Source organism: Scyliorhinus torazame, chromosome 15 (assembly GCF_047496885.1).
Source record: "Scyliorhinus torazame isolate Kashiwa2021f chromosome 15, sScyTor2.1, whole genome shotgun sequence".
Taxonomy (NCBI): domain Eukaryota; kingdom Metazoa; phylum Chordata; class Chondrichthyes; order Carcharhiniformes; family Scyliorhinidae; genus Scyliorhinus; species Scyliorhinus torazame.
The window spans coordinates 51909764-51935545 of NC_092721.1; the positions used below are offsets into that span (position 1 = coordinate 51909764).

The 25782-nt window shown below is 45.8% G+C and overlaps 1 protein-coding gene across 3 annotated transcripts in view; it reads right to left on the reverse strand.

Annotated features, from left to right (window-relative positions):
• abcc4 (ATP binding cassette subfamily C member 4 (PEL blood group)) overlaps nt 1-25782 on the reverse strand; it is a 742685-nt gene that overhangs the window by 79372 nt on the left and 637531 nt on the right. For all 3 annotated transcript variants that reach the window (XM_072476237.1, XM_072476236.1, XM_072476238.1), the window contains 2 exons: nt 25370-25459; nt 11107-11279 (listed from right to left, as the gene is read on the reverse strand). In XM_072476237.1, coding sequence (XP_072332338.1) covers nt 11107-11279; nt 25370-25459 — 263 coding nt within the window. The remainder of the gene's footprint in view (nt 1-11106; nt 11280-25369; nt 25460-25782) is intronic.

The window sequence follows — 25782 nt, forward strand, 5'->3', positions numbered from 1 at the left end:
TCAGGGAAATCAGCGCTCTCGACATCGCCGGGGGCAGAGCCCCCCCCCCTTCCCTTGCCTCGTTGAAAGTCCTTACCAATAGCGGGCCCAGCAGGTCTACATAGTTCTTGTAAAATTCAACCGGGAACCCACACGGCCCTGGTGCCTTCGCCACCTGTGTGTTCCCTATCCCTTTGACCAATTCCTCCAACCCAATCGGCGTCCCCAACCCCGCTACCTGCCCCTCCTCCACCCTCGGAAACCTCAGCCGGTCCAGGAAGTGACCCATCCCTCCCTCTTCCAGTGGGGGCTCAGACCGGTACAGCTCCTCGTAGAAGTCCCTGAAGATCCCATTGATACCCACACCGCACTTCGCACCGTGTTCCCTCCTCCATCCCTAACTCCCCCGATCTCCCTAGCTGACTCTCGCCTCCGAAGCTGGTGCGCCAGCATCCGGCTTGCCTTTCCTCCCTATTCATATACCGCCCCCTGCGCCTTCCTCCCCTGCGCCTCCGCCTTCCTGGTGGTCAACAAATCAAACTCAACCTGGAGGCTACGCCGCTCCCTAAGCAATCCCTCCTCCGGGGCCTCCGCGTACCTCCTATCCACCCTCACCACCTCCTATCCACCCTCACCATCTCCCCCACCAACCTCTCCCTCTCTCTCCTCTCCCCCCTCTCCTTGTGTGCCCTAATGGAGATCAGCTCTCCTCTGACCACCGCCTTCAGCGCCTCCCAGACCACCCCTACTTGCACCTCCCCATTGTCATTAGCCTCCAGGTAACTCTCTATACACTTCCGGACCCGCCCGCTCACCTCCTTGTCCGCCAGCAACTAGGTGCCACAGCGGGCGCTGGTCCCTCTCCTCCCCCAACTCGAGGTCCACCCAGTGCGGAGCATGATCAGAAATAGCTATCGCCGAATACTCCGTATCCTCCACCCTCTGAATCAGCGCCCTGCTCATGACAAAAAAGTCAATCCGGGAGTAGGCCTTGTGGACATGGGAAAAGAATGAAAATTCCCTGGCCCCCGGCCTCGCAAACCTCCATGGATCCACCCCTCCCATCTGGTCCATGAATATCCTCAGCATCTTGGCCGCCACTGGCCTCCTGCCCGTCCTAGACCTAGAGCGATTCAATGCCGGGTCTAGCACAGTGTTGAAATCTCCCCCCATTATCAGGCCCCGTCTCCAGGTCTGGAATCCGGCCCAGCATACGCCGCATGAACCCCGCACCATCCCAATTCGGGGCGTATACATTGACCAACACCACCCGCTCCCCCTGCAGCTTGCCACTTACCATCACATACCTACCGCCACTGTCTGCCACAATGCTCGACGCCTCGAACGACACTCTCTTCCCCACCAAGATCGCCACCCCCCCCCCGATTTTTTGCATCCAAACCCCGAGTGAAACACCTGCTCCACCAACCCCTTTCTCAACCTTACCTGATCCGCCACCATCAGGTGCGTCTCCTGAAGCATGGCCACATCTGCCTTCAGCCCCTTCAGGTGCACGAACACCCGGGCCCGTTTGACCGGCCCGTTCAGTCCCCTTACTTTCCAGGTTATCAGCTACTCGCCCCTCTCCCCCGCCGACTAGCCATAGCCCTTCCTAGGCCAGCCACGTGCCCGCGCCCACCCCGCACGGCCCGTTCACTGGGGACAGTGACCACAATTCGGTGACGTTTACGTTAATGATGGAAAGGGATAAGTATACACCGCAGGGCAAGAGTTATAGCTGGGGGAAGGGCAATTATGATGCCATTAGACGTGACTTGGGGGGGATAAGGTGGAGAAGTAGGCTGCAAGTGTTGGGCACACTGGATAAGTGGGGCTTGTTCAAGGATCAGCTACTGCGTGTTCTTGATAAGTATGTAGCGGTCAGACAGGGAGGAAGGCGTCGAGCGAGGGAACCGTGGTTTACCAAGGAAGTGGAATCTCTTGTTAAGAGGAAGAAGGAGGCCTATGTGAAGATGAAGTGTGAAGTTTCGGTTGGGGCGATGGATAGTTACAAGGTAGCGAGGAAGGATCTAAAGAGAGAGCTAAGACGAGCAAGGAGGGGACATGAGAAGTATTTGGCAGGAAGGATCAAGCAAAACCCAAAAGCTTTCTATAGGTATGTCAGGAATAAGCGAATGACTAGGGAAAGAGTAGGACCAGTCAAGGACAGGGATGGGAAATTGTGTGTGGAGTCTGAAGAGATAGGCGAGATACTAACTGAATATTTTTCGTCAGTATTCACTCAGGAAAAAGATAATGTTGTGGAGGAGAATGCTGAGCCCCAGGCTAATAGAATAGATGGCATTGAGGTACGTAGGGAAGAGGTGTTGGCAATTCTGGACAGGCTGAAAATAGAAAAGTCCCCGGGACCTGATGGGATTTATCCTAGGATTCTCTGGGAGGCCAGGGAAGAGATTGCTGGACCTTTGGCTTTGATTTTTATGTCATCATTGGCTACAGGAATAGTGCCAGAGGACTGGAGGACAGCAAATGTGGTCCCTTTGTTCAAAAAGGGGAGCAGAGACAACCCCGGCAACTATAGACCGGTGAGCCTCACGTCTGTAGTGGGTAAAGTCTTGGAGGGGATTATAAGAGACAAGATTTATAATCATCTAGATAGGAATAATATGATCAGGGATAGTCAGCATGGCTTTGTGAAGGGTAGGTCATGCCTCACAAATCTTATTGAGTTCTTTGAGAAGGTGACTGAGAACAGGTAGACGAGGGTAGAGCAGTTGATGTGGTGTATATGGATTTCAGCAAAGCGTTTGATAAGGTTCCCCACGGTAGGCTATTGCAAAAAATACGGAGGCTGGGGATTGAGGGTGATTTAGAGATGTGGATCAGAAATTGGCTAGCTGAAAGAAGACAGAGGGTAGTGGTTGATGGGAAATGTTCAGAATGGAGTACAGTCACAAGTGGAGTACCACAAGGATCTGTTCTGGGGCCGTTGCTGTTTGTCATTTTTATCAATGACCGAGAGGAAGGCGCAGAAGGGTGGGTGAGTAAATTTGCAGACGATACTAAAGTCGGTGGTGTTGTCGATAGTGTGGAAGGATGTAGCAGGTTACAGAGGGATATAGATAAGCTGCAGAGCTGGGCTGAGAGGTGGCAAATGGAGTTTAATGTAGAGAAGTGTGAGGTGATTCACTTTGGAAGGAATAACAGGAATGCGGAATATTTGGCTAATGGTAAAGTTCTTGAAAGTGTGGATGAGCAGAGGGATCTAGGTGTCCATGTACATAGATCCCTGAAAGTTGCCACCCAGGTTGATAGGGTTGTGAAGAAGGCCTATGGAGTGTTGGCCTTTATTGGTAGAGGGAGTGAGTTCCGGAGTCGGGAGGTCATGTTGCAGCTGTACAGAACTCTGGTACGGCCGCATTTGGAGTATTGCGTACAGTTCTGGTCACCGCATTATAGGAAGGACGTGGAGGCTTTGGAGCGGGTGCAGAGGAGATTTACCAGGATGTTGCTTGGTATGGAGGGAAAATCTTATGAGGAAAGGCTGATGGACTTGAGGTTGTTTTCGTTGGAGAGAAGAAGGTTAAGAGGAGACTTAATAGAGGCATACAAAATGATCAGGGGGTTGGATAGGGTGGACAGTGAGAGCCTTCTCCCGCGGATGGATATGGCTGGCACGAGGGGACATAACTTTAAACTGAGGGGTAATAGATATAGGACAGAGGTCAGAGGTAGGTTCTTTACGCAAAGAGTAGTGAGGCCGTGGAATGCCCTACCTGCTACAGTAGTGAACTCGCCAACATTGAGGGCATTTAAAAGTTTATTGGATAAACATATGGATGATAATGGCATAGTGTAGGTTAGATGGCTTTTGTTTCGGTGCAACATCGTGGGCCGAAGGGCCTGTACTGCGCTGTATTGTTCTATGTTCTATATAAATGAAAGAGTGCAGTAGATACCTGCACTTATCAAGGGATATGGTGACTCACTTCTAACAAATGAACAACTTAACATTCCTGGGTATCGGATCTTTAGGCAAGACAGGAGGGTGTAAAAAGTGCACTATTAATTAAGAAATCAATTACTACAATGAGGAGATATGGGGCTGGATTCTCTGCTGGCGGGATGCTCCATTTTGCCGGCAGCCCGGGAGATTCCCGACGGCGTGTGGCTGCCCCACAATGGGAAACCCCATTGACCAGCCGGCGTAACGGAGCATCCCGCTGGCGGGATGAAACCGAAATGTGGCGCGGCGGGACGGAGAATCCAGCCCATGATATCTTGGAAGGGTCTTCAAACAAGGCTTTATGGGTAGAACTTAGGAATACAAAGGGTGTATTACTGTGAGTGTATTATAGACCCCCAAAGAGTCAGTGGGAAAGAGAATAGCAGATATACAGGCAATTCACTGACATGTGTAAGAATAATAATCGGGTAATTATGCCAGAGGATTTCAACTTCCCCAACATAAATTAGGATAGTCATAGTGTAGAGGGTCTAGAGGGGATGAATTTCTTAAAATGCATTCAGGGGAGTTTTTTGTATCAATATGTAGAAGGTCCAATAGGAGATGGAGCAGTGCTGGATCTGGTTCTAGGGAACAAACCCAGAAAGGTGTTCAAATGTGGCAGTGGGGAGCATTTTAGTGATAGCGACCAAAACATGGTACGGTTTAAGTTTGTGATGGAAAAGGAAAAAGATGACCTGAAAAAGATGGTTTTGGATTGGGGGAGGACGATTTTACTAAAATAAGGCAGGATCTGGCCAAAGTTGACTGGGAACAGCTTCTTGCGGGAAAATCGACAGCGGAGCAGTGGAGGGCATTCAAAAAGGAAATGGGGAGAGTACAGGTCCAACATGTTAAGTTTAGGGAACCTGGATGTCTAGGACAATCCAGGACTGGATAAGGAGGAAGAGAAAGGATTTTAGCAAGTCCAAAGGGAGAAATTCAACTTTGGCCCGAGAGGAGTACAGGAAGTGCAAGTGGAGCTTAAGAAACCAATAGAAGAGCAAAAAGGGGCGTGAGAAAGGACTTGCAAATAAGATTCAAGAGAATCCTAAGTTAGTTTATAAATACAATAAGGGGAAGAGGTTAACCAGGGAAATTGTAGGGCCCATTAGAGGCCAAAGGGGCAATATGAGTGAGAAGCAGCAGGACATTGTTAGGGTGTTAAATGAATACTTCTCATCGGTCTTCACTCAGGAGGAGGACGACTTAGGTACAGAATATAGAAATGGGACTGTGAGATCCTTGAGCAGTTGACATGGGAGGTGAGGAGGTATTGGAGGCTTTGAATGGCTTAAAAATAGACAAATTCCCATGCCGGATGAACTGCACCCCAGGCTGGTGTGCGAGGTGAGGCAGGAAACTGCAGGGGCTCTGACATAAGTTTTGAATTCCTCTCTGGCCACTGGGGAAGTATCAGTGGACTGAAGAACATCTAATGTTGTTCCACTTTTCAAGAAGGGTGGTAGAGATAAACCAGGGAATCACAGACTGGTGAGTCTCACATCAGTGGCAGGGAAATTATTGGAGAAAATTCTGAAGGAGAGAATTAATCTCCACTTGGAAAGGCCTGGATTGGCTAGGAATAGTCAGAATGGTTTTGTCAGATGGCGGCATCTGGCGCAGTGGTTAGCACTGGGACTGCGGTGCTGAGGACTCGGGTTCGAATCTCGGCCTTGGGTCACCGTCCGTGTGGAGTTTGCACATTCTCCCCATGTCTGCGCGGGTTTCACCCTCACAACCCAAAGATGTGCAGGTTAGGTGGATTGGCCACGCTAAATTGCCCCTTAATTGGAAAAGAAAAATAATTGGGTACTCTAAATTTAAAAAAAAAAGAATGGCTCTGTCAGAGGGAGGTCATGCCTAACAAATTTGGTAAAATCTTTTGGTAAAGTGACCGAGTAGGTGGATGAAGGAAGTACTTTATATGGATTTTAGCAAAGCCTTCGACAAAGTCCCACAAGTGCAAGGCAATGACTATCTCCTACAAGAGACGATCTAGCCACTGCCCCTTGACATTCAATGGCATTACCATCACAGAATCCTCCATAATCAACATTCTGGGGGTTATCATTGATCAGAAACTGAACTAGACTAGCCATATTAATACTGTGGCTACCAGGGCAGGTCAAAGGCTAGGAATCCTACGGCGCGTAACTCACCTCCTGACCCTCCAAAGCCGGTCCACCATCTACAAGGCACGAGTCAGGAATGTAATGGCATACTCTCCACTTGCCTGGATGAGTGCTGCTCCAATAACACTCAAAAAGCTTCAACACCACCCAGGACAAAGCAGTCCGTTTGATTGCTCCCCCTTCCACAAACATTCAAACTCTCCACCACCGACGAACAGTGGCAGCCGTGTGTACCATCTAAAAGATGTGCTGCAGGAACTCACTAAGGTTTCTTAGACAGCACTTTCCAAACCCACGACCACTACATCCGGAAGGACAAGTGCAGCAGAGGTTCTCCTCCAAGTCACTCACCACCCTGACTTGGAAATATATCGCTGTTCCTTCACTGTCGCTGGAGCAACATCCTCGAACTCTCTCCCTAAAGCACAGTGGGTGTATCTACACTTCAAGGACTGCATCAGTTCAAGAAGGCAACTCACCATCACCTTCTGAAGGGCAATTAAGGATGGTCAATAAATGCTGGTGTAACCAGCGACACCCACATCCCATAAATTAATTTAAAAAACACGGTAGACTTATTTTAAAGATTGAAGCACGTGGAATTGAAGGAAACTTGGCGAGATGGAACTAAAAACTGGCTGAGTAATACGACACAAAGGGTGGTGGTAGAAGGCTGTTTGAGTAACTGGAGGCCGGTGTTCAGTGGCGTACGACACGGATCAGTGCTGGGTCCCTTACTGTTTGTTATATATAGACATTACATAGATTGGGACGTGGGGGGAATGATAATTAAGTTTGCAGACGCCACCATGATTGGTAAGGTGGTTAACTGTGAAGAAGAGGGCCGTATGTTACAGGAAGATACAGTTGGGATGTTCAGATGGGCAGAGCAGTGGCATAGAATAGAACCATAGAATTCTTACAATGCAGGAGGCCATTCGGCCCATGGAGTCTGCACCAGACCTCTGAAAGAGCACCCTACCTAGGTCCATTCCTCCGCCCAATCGCAATGACCCCACCTAACCTGCACATCTTTAGACACTAAGGTGCAATTTAGCTTGGCCAATCCACCTAAACTGCACTTCTTTGGACTGTGGGAGGGAACCGGAGCACCCAGAGGAAACCCACACAGACACAAGGAGAAATGCAAACTCCACATGTGACAGTCACCCAAGGCTGGAATTGAACTTGGGTCCCTGGCGCTTTAAGGCAGCAGTGCTAACCACTGTGCCGCCCCAGCTGAACAGATGATATTTAATCCTGATAAGTGCGACGTGATGGACTTTGGAAGAAGAACAAGGGAGTATGTAATAAATGGCAGGGCAGTAGGAAGCTCAGAGGAACACCTGGATCTTGAGGTTCTTGTTCCCAGATCCCTGAAGGCAGCAGAGCAGGTGATAGGGTAGTTAAGAAGGCTTATGTCAATATCAGTCGTGGCATAGAATATAAGAGCAAGGAGGTTATGTTGGAGCTGTACAGAACGTGGTTAGGCCACAGCTCGAGTACTCAATTCTGGTCACCTCACCTGAGGAAGGAGCTGTGGGGAAAAATGATTGAGGTGTATAAGATTATGATGGTTTTGGACTGGGTAAATAGGAAGCCGCTGTTCCCTTTGGTTGAGGGGCTAATCACATAGTTTTAGGGTGAGGGGAGGGGTGGACGATTCCAAGGAGATTTTAGAAAAACAAAAATCCACTCAGCATGGTGAGAATCTGGGAACTGGGATCTGCACTGTCCGGGAAGACCATGGAGGTTGGAAACGGTACAATCTTTAAAAGGCACTTGGATGAAACACCATCACATTCAAGGATATGGGACAAGTTGGAATTATACCTGGCACAAAGGAAGATGGTTGTGGTTGTTGGAGATCAGTCCTCGCGGTCCGTGACATTACTGCAGGAGTTCCTCAGGGTAGTGTCCTAGGCCCAACCATCCTCAGCTGCTTCATCAATGACCTGCCTTCCAACATAAGGTCAGATGTGGGGATGTTCACTGATGATTGCACAATGTTCAGCACCATTTGCGACTTCTCAGACACTGAAGCAGTCCATGGCCAAATGCAGCATGACCTCAACAATATCCACACTTGGGCTGACAAGTGGCAAGTAACATTCTCCTCACACAAATGCCAGGCAATGACGACCTCCAACAAGACAGAATCAAACCATCGTCCCTTGACATTACCATCACTGAATCCCCCACTATCAACATCCTGGGGATTGCCTTGACCAGAATTTGAACTGGACTAGCCATATAAATACTGTGGCTACAAGAGCAGGTCAGAGACTAGGAATCCTGCAGCGAGTAACTCACCTTCTGACTCCACAAAGCCGGTCCACCACCTACAAGGCACAAGTCAGGTGTGTGATGGAATACTCCCTGCTTTCCTGGATGAGTGCAGCTCCAACAACACTCAAGGAGTGGGTAACACTGTTGCTTGGCAGCGCCAGGGACCCGGGTTCAATTCCTGGCTTGGGTCACTGTCTGTGCGATGTCTGCACGTTCTCCCCGTGTCTGCGTGGGTTTCCTCCGGGTGCTCCAGTTTCCTCCCACAAGTCCCTAAAGACGTGCTTGTTAGGGATTGGACATTCTGAATTCTCCCTCCGTGTACCCGAACAGGCGCTGGAACGTGGCGACAATGCGATTTTCTCAGTAACTTCATTGCAGTGTTAATGTATGCCTACTTGTGACAATAATAAAGATTATTATTAATAATGGAGGCCAGAGACCCGATACACCCGGGCTGCCATTGAGCGGTGCTAATGCTCAAAATGAGGTTCTGATGCCTCGAGTGCTCCGGTGGGGCCCTGCAGTACACCCCGTGAAGGGCCACTATTGTGGGAGAAAGTGCCAGAGGCCTGCTACTGGTTGTGGTGATGGGTTTCTAATGTTTCACGTAAGTGTCCAACACTGCCCCACTCTGTTGATGGTGCTATCCCCAGTGTCCAACACTGCCCCACCAGGCTCTCCACTGCGGTCGCCACCCTAGCAGTGTTGGCCTCGGTGCCACGCATTGCCGGCGGCATCTCCTGTGCCCATAGCCTCTGGGGCTCCTCCAATTGGCTATGGGCCTGCTGGAGGATTGCTGACATCCCCCTCTGAATGTCATGGCCTCACCTTAACGTCTGCATCAGCTCCCGGTAAACCTGTTCCAGAGGCTCAGCATCTGACTGGGGCCCAGCTGGGTCCTGGGATCCAGCAGACCTCCGACCGCCATCTCGCCTGGGTGTCCTTCACCCGAGGTACATCTGCAACTGTGTAGTACTCACCAGGATGTGCCCCTTCGTGCCAGGTGGCACTGTCTGCTTGTAGCTGACCCTCCGAACCTCAGGGGAACAAGACCTACCTCCTGGCCTCGACCTCCTCTAGGAGCCTCCCCAGATCTGCACTCCGGATCGTGGGGCCAGTTGTCTTATCGTCATGACTGCGAGTTGAGTGCAGAATCAGCTGGCGAGCCTTTATTTGTGGCATGAAGCCCGTGGGGTCACCTTAAGTGGACCACTAATGTTGTATTGCAATGACGGTCTCGCTGGGCCGAGCGCTGGGAGGATTGCGGCAGTTCCCGCTCGCTACCACACGCCCAGTGAGCGAGAGAGAGAGAGAGGGAAAGAGGTGGGTCCTGGGGGCTGTTTTCAGATTGCAAAATGTCAAACTTTAGCTGAAACATATTCTACATTTACTATAAATGACAACTAAAATACTTAATATACATTACAGAAGACTTTGGCCTTGTGAGATCTTTCTCATTTACAGGCTTCAGAAACCCTTCATTTCGTGATCTAACCTTAACTCCATGAAATGCTTTTAACTTTGATTAATATGATTAAAAATAATCAGGTTGTCCAATATGTGCGAATAAAGGAAATATTTCACAGAACCATAAAGAATGATTTTCCTAGGTTTTATTTCTGGCCTGCATTGTGCATGCTGATCTCAACCTGGATGATGATTAGGATATGACTGCAGTGCCTGTGGGCTAGAGAAGGGGAAATAGTCCTTACTCTGGTTGTTGTGGAGTAATCTTCATCGGTAATGTTTGTGTGTTTACTGGATAGAAATGCAATCAGGCCAGATGGTAATAGTCCTTGGTGTGGCACTAATTCAGTCAAGGCATAAGCATTAATAATGTTTCTTGGTGCTGAGAACGTTGAAACCAAACCTCAGCTAAGAATCAACGCCTTCAAGAGATGATCAAGAAAATGTTGAGAATAAATAAATAGATTACACCCTTTCTTTAAAGATCCTTTTGGAAGTCCTATCTAACATTTTATAGGATTTTTATATAGCTCTTTCATTTAAAAAAAAGCAATGCACAATGTGCTATAGTGAGGAACTAGTTTACATAGTATCCATTCAACTCCCATGTTGACTAAAGAAAGAACCTTTGTGATACTCACTTCAGCTGGTAGAAATGAGTTAAAAGTAAAGTTAGAATAAATTTCATGGGCCGAGTGGAATTTTCCAATCCCCTACGTCTTCAAATTCCTATGACTTTGTTATGTAAATAGGTTATAATTAATCATCTTTATCACTCTACTGCTCATTGTCAATTAAACTGGAGCATTGTTCATACTGCTAAAACGTTACAAGAATTCAAGGAAATACTCTGTGAAATCCTGACGGACAGTTACCGGCTCTATAAATTTCCACTGTGGTGTTGAATGACACCAGTGGAGACTTATAGGATTTATTCCAGCATCTACTTCTTTTAAAAAGTCTGCTAATCCACTGTTAGAATAGGTTAAAATACACTGTACTTCCAGGCAAGTTTAAGTAATGGTGGAGATTACAAAGATGTCACTGCTTTTCTGTCCAGTATGTAGTGTTTCACGAAGGTTAAAATCAAATATTAGAGTAATTCAACTCAAATTAAAACACTGCAGCCTTTAACTGTGTCCTTATCAAAAACGCCGATTTTGATGGTATTGCTGTCAATACACTATCTTAGCAGCATTTCAGTGCCGTTATAATACCAGTGTATGATCACCTGTATGAGATCATTGCACTTGAAGTACAGGTCATTACCTAGGATCCACATTTGCCGTTGCTTCATCAATGATAAGTATTTTACTTTTTCTGAGAACTGCTCTGGCGAGGCACACTAGTTGTCTTTGTCCAACGCTGAAATTGGAACCAGCTTCAGCTAGTTCTGCCATCATTTTACTTGGCAATTCTTCAACCACCTCCTTTAGCTGCACCTACAAAGTGAACCATACAATGTAATATCATAATATTAATATCTTACATCAATTTAAAGAAGGTCAAAGAATATTTGCAATGCAGTTTATGTTTAGTGTGTTCACAACTCCCTGAATTTGAAATGCAATAAAATAATAAAAATCTATATTAGTGTCACAAGTAGGCTTACATTAACATTGCAATGAAGTAATTGCTTACATAGGGGCTGGTTTAGCACAGGGCTAAAGAGCTGGCTTTTAAATCAGACCAAGGCAGGCCAGCAGCACGGTTCAATTCCCGCACCAGCCTCCCCGAACAGGCGCCGGAATGTGGCGACTAGGGGCTTTTCACAGTAACTTCATTTGAAGCCTACTTGTGACAATGAGCGATTTTCATTTCATTTTCATCTGGTCCCTTAAGGTCCGAGTTCCCAATACTGAAGTAGTGGGATTTATTTTTCATTTCTGTCACATTAAATAATAGTTATTATGAACACAGGCAACACAGAATGCTGCTAGTTCATAAATAATCCCTTGCTTTAACAATAACAAAAATCAAAATAACCTTTTATCTCAATAAAATAGGACTAAAAATAGGAGCAGCTTTATGCCCTATATAGTCCAGTGAATTAGATTAAACGTGAGCCCAGTGCACTTCTTCAATCAATGTTCATGAAATTAAAGGTCTGCACCACTGTTCCTTTCCTGAACTTTAGTTGCTACAATGGTCAGCAACCTGTGTCCTCAGTGAAAGAGCAATATCTGACATCAAACAAACCATAGTGCAGTATCAGATAAAAGGTACTCTATAAAGGATCCAATTCCTCAATTTGTCACCTGGGGGCCATTCCAATCACTATCTTGGACTGCGAGGGTTTACCTATCAAAGCAATAATATGAACGGAAGCAGACATTTTGCATGTGGCAAAATGAGAGTACAGAGTTTGGGGTGGGGGTAGGTGTGTGCAGGTTATGAGGTCTACTACTGCCTCACAGTGTCAATCTCAATTTTCGTTCCCCAGCTGCTAGCTGCTCACTGAAACCCCTTCACTGCATACAGATGCTGGAAAGATGAAGGGGTGGATTGTAAACTCATTTCCCTCACTTCTGTTCCTGTTTTTTAACATAGAACATACAGTGTAGAAGGAGGCCATTCGGCCCATTGAGTCTGCACCGACCCACTTCTACCCTATCCTCGTAACCCAATAAACCCGCCCAACCTTTTTTGGTCACTAAGGGCAATTTAGCATGGCCAATCCACCTAACCTGCACGTCTTTGGACTGTGGGAGGAAACCGGAGCATCCGGAGGAAACCCACGCAGACACGGGGAGAACGTGCAGACTCCGCACAGACAGTGACCCAGCTGGGAATCGAACCTGGGACCCTGGCGCTGTGAAGCCACAGTGCTAATCACTTGTGCCACCGTGCTGCCCCTCTTCTCATTGTTTCCTGTAATTCTCAGATAAACCATGCCAGTAGGTCTGGGCCAGTGATGGGAATGGTCACACATGCGACAAATGGGGGGATAGCATCCACTAGAAACTACCTTTCGCCTAATCACTTCCCTGGTATGGGGAAATGAAGCCAGCAAGGTATGGATTTGGAGGCCCTAGTGGTCATATTGACAGTCTCATTTAAATAAATCACAACAACGTCCAGCTTGACACCCAGTCAGGATTGCAGTGGAAAATTGGCTACTGTAGGGATGATCCCAACAATAAATGACTCAAAAGGATTCCGTTGAATTATGGTTTTGTGAGAGGACAAGGAATACGTTTTTAATGCAACAGTCAGAAGACTTTTGAGGGCGAATCCCCGAAAGGTTCTGGGCTGCTGGTGCTAGGAATTTCTCAAAAATCAGCAAAGTGGGGTGGGGACCAGCCACAGAACTCCTTGTAGGCCAGTGGGGAGCATTCACACTCCCCACCCGGCTCACATATGACAGCCAGAAATGTAGTGGCTTAGAGGCGGGATCTGATTTTTAGGACTTCCACCACTCTCAACCTTATCATGTGCATCGGGGAGGGGTTGGATTTCAATCAAGACAGGATTCTGCATTTCCAGCAGGAAACTCATCCAATATGAGCACAGCATGAACTGGGGCTACAACACAATGGGCGTGATTTAACGGAAATGAAAGAGTCCCATATCGAACGCGTTTAGCGGGATGTATCCCGGCAGCCCGAGAATGACCCTGCTATTAAGTATCACAATATTAAAATATTATTATTACATATTATTATAATTGCTTAATTTTGGAGCCTCAGCAAGGAATGCCCCACCAAGGCCACACTTAGTCCCATTTCCTTCACTAATGGGCTCTGCTCGGCAGTGCAGGAAGAGTTGGGGCACCATTTTTAAATGGCACCCAGCTTACTAGACCCGTGGCCTCTGGACCCCACCAAGGCCCCAACTCACCAATAAGAGGGTCCTCGAGCCACCCACACTGCACCTCAAAGTCAGGGCACCCACTGACCTGATCCCCGGCACAAGCATATGCCAGTTGAACATCTTTGCACTGCTACCATGGCAATGCCCTAGCCAGCCTAACAATGCCATATGGGCACCTTAGCACTGCCATGGTGCCACCTGTGTGGCACTGCCAGTGTGCCCAGGTGGCACGGTCAGAGTGCCAGGCTTACTGTGTCAAGGTGGCATCCGGGGTACCAAAGTACCAGCCTGCCCAGGGCCCGCCCATCCAGGGGCCCTTAATCGCCTGGGACTAATGACTTAATTTAAGTGAGACTTATTGCTCACTTGAATATGCAAATCTGTGTCCCAAGCTCAATGGGCGGGGATCCGGATAACGATGCCTCGAGATCTCATCAGGCGTGACAAGGCCAGTAAATAGCACGAGAGGCCTCTCGCACGATTTACCGGTCTCGTCTTGTCCCGAGTCGGGTGCAGCCGATAGATCGCGCCCTATAGCTCCAATTCTCCATCCTGTGCTCTCATTCAGTCTTTTTTGCTAGACGCATTCGATCATCCCTCACACTTCAAATCTGGAAATATGAAAACCCACATGTAGGGAAGGCCTATATCAATTCAACACTGATTGAGATTGTTTCAGCGCAAAATAGGTCGAGAACAAACATTTGCTTTACTTGGAACGGTCAACAGCTGTTAAATTCCCTTTATTTTCTCACGCAGCCGGACATTAAATATGCACTAAAAAGTTGAAAGAGCAAAATTCTACCATGTTGCACTACCAAATTGACTTTGTTGGGGAAAATTGCGCATTAAATTTCAAAATTCAATGTGTTCTTTAAAAATCAAATTGGATGACATTAGCCTTTCATGTGATGTCGGCAAAACATTCTTAAATTATTACCAAAAAATCGAAATGATGTTGAGTAACTGTTGTTTGCTGTTCATTACAAAGCTACAAATAGACTTTTGTGAGAATGAGAAGAAAGGACAGGCTATTCAGTGAAGTTTTGGTGCAATCATCATTTTATTTGAATAGTCTCTTCTACTCTTTAAATTGAGCCCAAGAATTGCAGCATTGTTCCGTTTCCTACTGTAAGAATATATATACTGAAACTCACACAACCATGATTTTGGTATCATCATTATCTTTCTCTGCATCAATATTTGAGCAACACAAAGTAATTCTGCTATGACTGTAGTCCAGCATGAATATTTACAGCATCAACAACAGTACCATGTTTAGAAGTAATACAAAACATAACAAAATTAGGATCTTTTTAATTATTTCTGTTTTTTACTGTGGATAGATTCATATAAATAATGAATGCCAACATGATTAGTTGGGTGGTGGCTGTGACAGAAACTGAGTTTTCTGTCCATATTTCGAAAGGTTTTAGATAATCAGGCTATAGACAAATTAAAAAGAAAATGAACAGTTCCCCCCGCCCCCCCAGGAAATTCCTTTCTTCTGTTGTTGCATGGTAATTATTTGTCTGACTCACCTTCAAAGAACTCATTTCATTTTGCATTGAGCTGTTACTAGCAGTGCCTCCTCAGTTGATGGGACAGATATTTGGAATGTAATTTCAAACTCATGGTGGGAGATTAGGGGATGGTGAGTGTTGTGTTCTGTGGTGCCACCGTTGATAAGAGATACACACAGAACATGTATGTGTTTAACTAACCCGATGATTTATTGTCAAACACGTGGAAGGATAACTAACAGAATAATATCCAGACTAAGTTATTTGAATTCCTTGGGAGCTACTCTAAGTGCGACTGTCCTGTTATACATCCAATCATCAACTGCCAAATGTCCCAAGGTCTGATGCCACCACCTGGTTGGAGGTCGCATTGCTAACTATGTACAATACTATTCACAGACATGTCACCACATCCCCCTTCCTTTGGAGATGTTAACATTTATATACAGAAACATTATTGTAATATACAGAAACATTATTTGTAATATACAGAAACATTATTTGTATTGATATTTACAAATGCATGATGGTTTTAAACACACGTTGTTATAAGTTCAGTCGGTCAGGCTTGCGCCGGACTCTGGTCGACCTTCTGAGTGTTGCTGAATGGGTGAACGTGCCCCACCTTCATCTGGTGGTGTTCCTGTTCTTTCCACATTTACCGCTGTGGATTCGTCATTGATCACTGGCTCTGTTGTGCAGGTGTTTCACGATGTGCACACCCTTTTCCACCTTCCCGTTCGACTGGGAATATAGGGTACTAGAGGTGATGTGCCTGAGGTCATAGTGACAGACAAATTCAGTCCATTCATGATTTTTGAAAAACGGACCATTGTCCGACATTGTAATGGATGGTATGCCATGTCGGGCAATAATCGCGTTAGCATGTTGTATGACACACCGAGCAGTCGAGTTCGCCAACTGTGCAACTTACGGATAGTTTGAAATGGAACAGACCCATTCCCACTTTCTGCCATGGACTTGCAATGATGTCACCCATCTGCATCGATTCTTTGGTCTGCTTGCAGTGGAATTTCTGACACATGTCACAGTGGTCGACCATAGCTGTAATGTTTGCGTGATGCCTGGCTAATAGATTGTCTCCCTGGCCCTTCGCTTCCATTTCTCAATGCCCAGATGCCCTTCATGACGTTTCTTAAGCATAAGTGACCTCAAAGAATGTGGGATGACGAGTCTGTGTTTCCTTGGGAGAAGACCATTCGTCTCACTGAGTTCTGTCTGTACATTGGGGGCACGGTAGCATAGTGGTTCGCACAGTTGCTTCACAGCTCCAGAATCCCAGGTTTGATTCCCGGCTCGGGTCACTGTCTGTGCAGAGTCTGCACGTTCTCCCCGTGCCTGCGTGGGTTTCCTCCGGGTGCTCCGGTTTCCTCCCACAGTCCAAAGATGTGCAGGTTAGGTGGATTGGCCATGCTAAATTGCCCCTTAGTGTTCAAAAAGGTTGGGTGGGGTTGCTGGGTTAAGGGGATGGGGTGGAGGTGTGAGCTTAGGTAGGGTGCTCGTTCCAAGGGCCAGTGCAGACTCAATGGGCCGAATGGTCCTTCTGCACTGAAAATTCTATGATTCTATGATTGTAGTACCCAGAGCAGGAGCCTTTGGGTCAACCCGCTATGTGACATTTCAGCATCTTCTGCAGGACTACGCCCTTAGCTGTTTCTGCCTTTATCAGGCGTGATTTCTCGTCTGAGACCAGAAGCGATGCAGCAACGAGGTCGCCATGAAGCTAAATATCGTCATCCACCAGGCGTACCTCATTAATGCCTGTGGCTCAAGACAGCGTATCAGCGACTGCAAGGTACTTGCCTGGCGTAAAGATGAGGTCAAGGTCATAGCGCTGGGGCTTCATCATAAGGAGTTGTATTCTTGGGGACATTTGAAACAAATGATTTTGCACTATGCAAACAAGTGGTCTGTGGGTCAGTCTCCACCAGGAATGTAGGCAGCCCATACACGTAATCATGAAATTTTTTTAGACCCGTGACAAGCCCAAGACATTCCTTTTCAATCTGCGCATACTTGCGCTCTGTTTCGGTCATCGCTCTTGGCGCGCATGCCACCTGCAGCAAGCTATCGTCTGCACCCTGCTGCAGAAGCACCGCTCCAAGGCCACCCTAGATCAGTCAAGATCTTTGACTTTTTTGTTGGGTCAAAGAAGGTAAGGACTGGCTCTGTCGTTAGCGAGATACGCAGCGCTTACCACTCCTGATCGTGTTTGGGAGGCCACTTCAAGACTTCGTCCTTCATTATTGAGTCTCGCAACTGAGACGTTTTGGAGGCCAGGTTAGGAATAAATTTGCCCACAAAGTTTATCATCCCAAGTACGCCTCACATCCCTTTTTTGTCTGTGGGTTGTAGCATCGGTTGAATGGCCTTGATCTTTTCATCATCTGGCTGCACACCTTTTGCCGATAGCCTATCCCCTAAAAAAGGTGATGGTATCCATCCGATTTGGCACTTGGCCTGATTAAGCTGGAGGCCATTTTTTCTCATCCTTTGTAGAACTTGCAGCAGCCTTTCATCATGCTCCTCACGTGTGGAACTCCAAGATGATTGATATCATCAACATAGACACGGACACCCAGTAATCCTTTTACGACGTGCTCCAGGGCACGATGGAAAATTTCAGATGCCGAAATTCTACCAAACGGCATTCGCAGGAGGCAGTAGCGCCCGAAGGTGCTCACGTTGTTGAGCTTCTGCTGCCAGAAGCCTTACGACGCATCCAACTTGCTGAAACACGTCGCACCTGCCATTTCGCACGCTATCTCTTCCCACTTCGGGATTGGGTAATGCTCCCTTTTCATGTTCAGATTGAGATCTTTGAGATCCACGCACATCCTCGGGTCGCCTTTCCTCTTTTATACACACACCATTGAGTTGTTTCAGTCGGTGGGTTCCTCTATGCGCCGTCATTCTTTGCAGCTCGGCCTTCAGCGTGTCCTTCAGCGGAACAGGCACATGTCTGGGCTCGTACACGACCAGGGTCGCATGCTCCTTCAGCTGATGAAAGGCAGAGAGCCAAATCCTTGAAACACTTCCGGATAGTCCTTCATGATTGACTCAACGGAGATATATCGTCGGGGTACCATGCTTTCTGCCGTGTACATCCGACTAGTGAGCCCAAGCTGTTCACAGGCCTCCACTCCAATGAGCTACTCGCGCTCCGTCTCCACTATGGAGAACATTATCCTACCCGTTCTGTCCTTGACCGTGACTTCGAGCTCACATGCTCCTAAGGTTGTGATCTGATGACCGTTGTAATCCTTCAGGAGTACTGCTCGTGGGCTTTGTTGGCTTGACATTTTGTCGTTCCACCGCTGACAATGGGATCAGATTGGCCCTTGCTCCCGTGTCGAGCTTATAGTTGATTGGCATGCCATTAATCATTAGTGGGATTGTCCATCTGTCCTCTATGGTCCCCTCATTCACCTCACTGTGGCTGCAGATTGTGAGAGAATTTTTTTTGCTTTGGCAGGTCAAACTCTGTGTCCTTTTCTGAGGTCGTGCGCACATCAGTCCGGTCGTTGGTGAATTTATCCTTACCCACACTCATCAATTCTGTTTGGTCAACTGTCGGATGCTTCGCCTTGTAAAATGACCCGTCCTGCTACACTCGTAACAAACTTAATGACCCGTCCTGCTACACTCTTAACAAACTTTTCCAAGTGCAATGCATCGTTGTGGCAAATGTCTGTTGCCGCACTTCTGGCACAAAATGGCGGATCCGGTCAGCAGACCATAATGGCCGGCCGCATTGAGACCATGTTTCGTCTGAGGCTGCGTAATGATGCACTCAGAATGGCTGCCCACACCGAGACCGCGTTTCATTTTCGACTGCGTCACAGTGTTTTAAAATGGCCAGCTACACTGAGAGCACATTTCTTTTTCGACTGCGTCACAGTGCTTATGGCGCTAGCGTCCTCGTCGGGATTAACGCCAACATTTTGTAAGCTGCGCCTACTGATCTGCTATGCAGCCACCTCATTCGTCAGGCAGACCTTGATGGCATTTTCTAATGTGAGGTTGCCTTCTGCAACAATCTTTCAAATCTATTACTCGATGGGCCAAAGAGTATTTGGTCCCGGTTCATCAAGGATTGCAGATGATCAAAATTGCAAGATTGGGCTTTCAACCTCAAATCTGTCGCAAAACTATTAAACGATTCACTTGCTTTTTTGGTACATGTACGAAATAGGTATTTTCAAATGTTTTATTTTTTTCGGAGAGCACTGCCGATCAAAGTGTTATATCACCTCATCGTAGCTCCTGCTTTCCTCTTCGCTATCAAAAGCGAAGGTATTGTAGATTGCAATTGCTTGATGACCTGCTACCGTGAGCAGCAAAGCAATGCGCCTCTCGTCAGGCTGCGCCTGGATGCCGAGGGCTAACACATAGAGTCCAAACTGCTGTTTGAAGACGCGCCAGTTTTTGTCTACGTTACACGAGACGTGAAGCTGGTGGGGTCCCTTTAAACCTTCCATCTCGAACTTCACTGTCGTTTGCTGCATTGAGTTGCGATTCGCTGTAGTTCACCAGGTCAGTTGAAGAATGTTCCCTTTTTCTTGTTCTTTGGCTGGTTTCATTTCGTCTTGTCTGCTGTTACCTTTAAATGTTCAACACCCCTGGTACCATGTTGTGTTCTGTGATGCCACCATTGATAAGGGTATGTTCTATAATAGAACAGATGGGCTTTAGAGTGGTTTCACAGGTCGGCGTAACATTGAGGGCTGAAGGGCCTGTACTGCGTTGTAATGTTCTATGTTCTAGAACAGGTATGTGTTTAACTAATGTCATGAGAATGTCACTTTAAGAAATGTATGGCTGCTCACTTTACTGTAGTGATGTCAGAGTGTGGGTGGAGCTGAGCTCTGGCTCTGCTTTTTAGTTTCACTTCGATAAAAGCTTGGGTGTGTCTGTGTTTTCTTATGTTTCATATATCCAACTTAGGTGCAAATGAACTAGTGCCTGAAGCCTACAGACAAGGGTTTAGAAATTTAAGGAAATAATTTGGTCAAACATACATGGAGTTTGAAAGGTTCAAATCGAGTAATTTTGACAGGTGGATAAGGGCTTTGAAAATAGGCCAAACATGTGAAGCTCTCAGAGAAATTATACTTTTGGAGGAGTTTAAAAATTCAATTCCTGATGTAGTGAGAAACTCATGTGGAAGAGCAGAGGGTTAAAACTGCGAGATTAGCAGCAGAAATGGCAGATGATTCTGAATTAGTTCATAAATCAAAGCTTGGTTTCTGACATGAGTTTCAGCCTGTGAGGGATAGAAACTGGGGACATGAGAAATACTCAAGTGGTAGAGGCAAAGATGATCGGATAGGCGATAATAAGGGGAGTGTACCTCAGACTAAAAAAGAAACCCAGGAAGGTGGAAAAGACATGAAAAGTTTCAAATGTTTTCAAACTAGGCCATGTAAAGTCACAGTGTTGGTGGTTGAAGAAAAGCACTGGGAAGACTGATGTGGTAAAACAGGATAAGACAGTGTGGTTTATTAAAGTGGTAAAGGAAAGACCAAGTGAAGTGAAGGAGGTGCAAAAGATTGTACAGCCTGATCAAGCTGTGATTGATAAGAAGGTGCTAGATGTCTTTAAAGAATTTACTGGTGTGGGTGAAGTTTACTCATTTGTATCAGGAGGAGCAGGTAAAGTCGTCACAATTTTAAGAGATACGGGAGCAAGTCAATCTTTAATGGTAAGAGATGAGGAGTTATGTAGTTTGGGAAGAATGTTGCCAGAAAAGGTGGTAATATGTGGAATTCAGGGTGAGAGGAGTAGTGTTCCATGATATAAGGTAAGATTGGAAAGTCCAGTGAAGAGAGGTGAAGTGGTAGTAGGAGTAATAGAGAAACTATCTTGTCCAGGAATGCAGTTTATTTTGGGTAATGATATAACTGGATCACAGGTGGGAATGATGCCTACTGTGGTTGATAAGCCAGTGGAAAATCAGACAACTGAAGTGTTGAAGGACGAATATTCTGGGATTTTTCCGGATTGTGTAGTAACAAGGTCGCAAAGTCACAGGTTAAGAGAAGAGGAGAAATTAAAGAGTGAAGATGACGTGGAAGTGCAATTATCAGATACGATTTTTGATCAGATGGTTGAAAAAGAACAAGAACAGGTGGAGGATGAGGTGGATATTTTTAGTTCAAGAAAATTGGCGGAGTTACAACAGAAAGGTGTAAAAATAAAACGGATATATCAGAAAACATACACGGATGAGGAATCTGAGTGTATACCAGAGTGTTATTAACATAAAAGTGATGTCTTGATGAGAAAATGGAGACCTTTACATATGCAGGCGGATGAAAAGTAGGCAGAAGTTCATCAAGTAATATTGCCGGTAGGGTATAGTTAGAAAGGTGGTGTTGCGAGTTGCACATGAGGTACCCGTGGGAGGTCATTTGGGAGTAAAGAAAACTCAAGCTAAAATCCAAAAACATTGTTATTAGCCTGGACTACATAAAGATGTAGTTAAATTTTGTCAATCATGTCACACATGTCAAGTGATAGGGAAACCTAAAGCAGTGATAAAACCAGCGCCCTTAATACCCATTCCAGCATTTGAGGAACCTATTACAAGGGTCCTAATTGATTGCGTAGGACCGCTTACTAAAACATAAAGTGGGAATCAATACCTTTTGACTATAATGGATATGTCTACTAGGTTTCCAGAGGCCATTCCAGTACGTAATATTACAGCTAAAAAGATTGTGGAGGCGTTACTTAAATTCTTTACTCGATATGGACTACCCACAGAAATACAATCGGATCAATGATCGAATTTTGCCTCAAGGTTATTCAAAGACGTTATGGATAGCTGACGAATAAAACAATTTCAATCAACTACGTATCATCCAGAATCGCAGGGAGTGTTAGAAAGGTGGCATCAGACATTAAAGACAATGTTGAGGGCTTATTGTCAAGATTATCCAGAAGATTGGGATAAAGAAATTCCATTCGTACTGTTTGCAATTAGCAATGCCCCTGATGGGTCAACCAAATTCAGTCCTTTTGAACTAATTTTTGGTCATGAGGTAAGAGGACCACTTAAATTGATTAAGGAAAAATTGATGAGTGAGAAATCAGAAATTACATTATTGAATTACATGTCAAATTTTAGGGAACGATTAAATAGAGCAGGTGAATTGGCTAGACAACATTTAAAAATTGCACATAATGTGATGAAACGGGTAGCGGACGAGAAATCCAAAGTTTGTAGTTTTGCCAGCGGAGACAGAGATTTAGTGTTGTTACCAGTGGTAGGTGAACCATGAAAAGCTAGGTTTTGTGGACCTTATCAGATTGAAAGGAAATTAAGTGAGGTGAATTATGTGGTACAAACACCAGATAGAAAGAAGACTCACCGAGTGTGTCATGTGAATATGCTTAAAAGGTACTTTGAAAGGGAAGAAGAGAAAAAGGAGGAGGTTTTAATGATTCTAACTCAAAGTGACGAACCAAATCCAGATGACTGTGAATTGACATACCTCAAATTAAATTGGAAAATGAGGATGTTCTTAAAAATTGGGATAAATTGTTGAGTTACCTTCCAGAGGAAAAACAGACTGACCTGAAAGAGTTATTGATATCACATGGGCAAGTTTGTGGAGATAAATTGGGAAGTACTAAAATGGCTGTACATGATGTAGATGTGGGAAATGCTGTTCCAATCAAACAACATCCATATAGACTGAGCCATTTAAAATTGGCACAGGTTAACAAAGAGATTGAGAGTATGCTTAAAAATGGCATAATTGAAGTGGGTTGCAGCCAATGGAGCTCACCCATAGTGATGGTACCTAAACCAGACGGTACCCAACGGTTGTGTGTGGACTATAGAAAGGTTAATGCAGTTACAAGAACGGACTCTTATCCTATCCCACGTTTGGAGGATTGCATTGAGAAAGTGGGACAATCAGTTTTTATTTCCAAGCTGGATTTACTTAAAGGTTACTCGCAGATACCTTTATCCGAAAGGGCGAAGGAGATTTCAGCTTTTGTGACTCCAGATGGTATATACCAATTCAAAGTGATGCCATTTGCCATGAAAAACGTCCCAGCCACATTTCAACGGTTAACTAACAAAGTTGTTTCAGGATTACCCAATTGTGCGGTATATATCGAAGATCTTGTAATTTTCAGCAAGACATGGAAAGAACATTTAAAACATCTGATGGAGTTATTTGATCGACTTCAGGAGGTGGGTTTGGTGATAAACCTAGCCAAAAGTGAGTTTGGAAAGGCCCAAGTCACTTTCCTTGGCCATACAAACGGACAGGGTCGAATGGTCACACGGGATGTGAAGACAACAGTTATTGAGGAGTTTCCAATACCATCGACACAATGGGAAATAATGCAATTTCTTGGCATGAGTGGATTTGATCGAACATTTGTGCGAAGGTTTAGTAGCGTGATTGCTCCACTGATAGACTTGCTGAAGAAACGTTGAAAATTTCCGTGGACAGCCTGAAAGCTGAAAGCTGTGATAACCAATGCTCCTGTGTTGGAGAATTACAAGGGACTCTGTGATCAGATTGAACTAAAGTATCTGACTTTAAAGAGACATGCCGAGGCGTAGAGAAATGGATGGATCGTGCAGAGACCTTTTGTTCAAAGAGACTGTCAATCGAGAGGGATTCCAGTTGGAGGAAGAAGAACAAAAATGGACTATATTATTATACCTGTTTGGGTGTGTTGTTGTTTTGAAACGTGAAAGTACATTTACTGTTTTATTCGGTTTAATTTGTGAGGAAGCTAAAAGTATGCATGAGGATCACCTCCCATGTAATATTCACAAACTTACATTCATGAACTACTAGAAGAACTGAAAAGGTTTTAAAATTCTGAAATGTGCTATTCACAGAGAGATCTGCAAGAGTTCAATTTAATAATATCTTGAGTCCTTCCACTTCAGTGCATTATTGCTTGTAAGTGTAGGCAGGTATGTGTGTGCGCCATATTATTCTCTGCCTTTGGAAATGCCAGAAAGACAGGGCGAAAGAGGGAGAGAGAAACAGGTGCAGTAATGGTGTAGAAGAGAGGGGCAGTCGTGGCATGAGAACAAGCAATGCTGCACTTGCTGACTCCACATTCAACGAAGTGTTTTTTAAAAACATTGCAGCGGCATCCTGCAGTCGCCCCTTTAAGAGGCACTTGTTGTTCTAGAATCATAGAATCCCAATAGTGCAGAAGGAGACCATTAGGCCCATCGAGTAAGCACTGGCCCTTGGAAATAGCACCCCACCCAAGCCCATAGCTCCACCCTATCCAACTCAGTAACCCCACCTAACCTTTTGGATACTAAGGGGCAATTTAGCATGTCCAATCCACCTAACCTGCACATCTTTGGACTGTTAGTTTTCATTAATGCAGTCGGTGCATTTCCCTGGCACATAACAAATGTATGCTTCTTGCCTGCCATATTGAGGGTTGAGACTGTTTAGCACCCAAAAGGCAGACAACCTTCTATATTTCTCTACAGAATGCACTGGTGGCATTTTTAATAACTTGCATACTGCAAACATGCGGAGGCGGTGGCATAGTGGTATTGTCACTGGAAATGTCATCCAGAGACCCGAAGAGGTAATGATCTGGTCCTGCCGGTAAGGGAGGTGGTTTAATTCACGCCGGCGGGACCGGCATTACAGCAGCGGGACTTCGGCCCATCGCGGGTCGTAGAATCGCCGGGGGGGAGGCCCGCCGACCGGTACGGCGCGATTCCCACCCCCGCCGAATCGACGGTGCCGGAGAATTCGGTGGGCGGCGGGGTCACGCCGCCCCCCGGAAATTCTCCGACCCGGCGGGGGATTGGAGAATCCCGCCCCATGGAATCATTGCCAATTGTCGTAAAATCCCATCTGGTTCACGAATGTCCTTCAGGGAAGAAATCTGCCGTCCTTACCTGTTCTGGTCTACATGTGACTCCAGACACACACAGCGATGCGGTTGACTATTAACTGACCCCCACTGAAATAGATCTTTCAAACCACTCAGTTCAAGGGCAATTAGGGATGGGCAATAATGCTGGCCCAGCCAGCGACTCTCACATTTCAAGAACAAATTTTTAAAATGTAGGGGGCAAGTACATTTTAAAATAACGTGTAAGGAATTATAAAACCCTACTGTCTGTAAAGTATATTAAGGTTTTCCAATCCAGTTCCTACCTCGTCCAATGCATTCCATAGTGCTTCATCGGTGTGTTCATCAAAGGGATCCAGGTTCTTCTTCATGGTACCAGTAAATAAAACAGGGTCCTGAATGCAAAAAGAAAAGTTAACATTTTTGTATTTTCCATTAATGGAATCAATCGGTATTTTCCCTGGTTTCTATAAAGTTCTCAAGTAATTTGGAATCTCAAACTTTCAATTCCTGCACAGAAATACTGACTGTTAAGTCTAAATGAAAGTTTACAAGACTGAATGGCAAGGGGAGGGGTCAGCATCAGCGAGATACCGCTGACTAGATTTGCGTTTTTGGCATGTGTGAGATTTTGAACCCACACTGTCATTTGTGCCCTCTTTTGCCACAGGTGCAAAATCCTAGCCATATCTTTGTCAGTTTATTTTCCAAATATTTC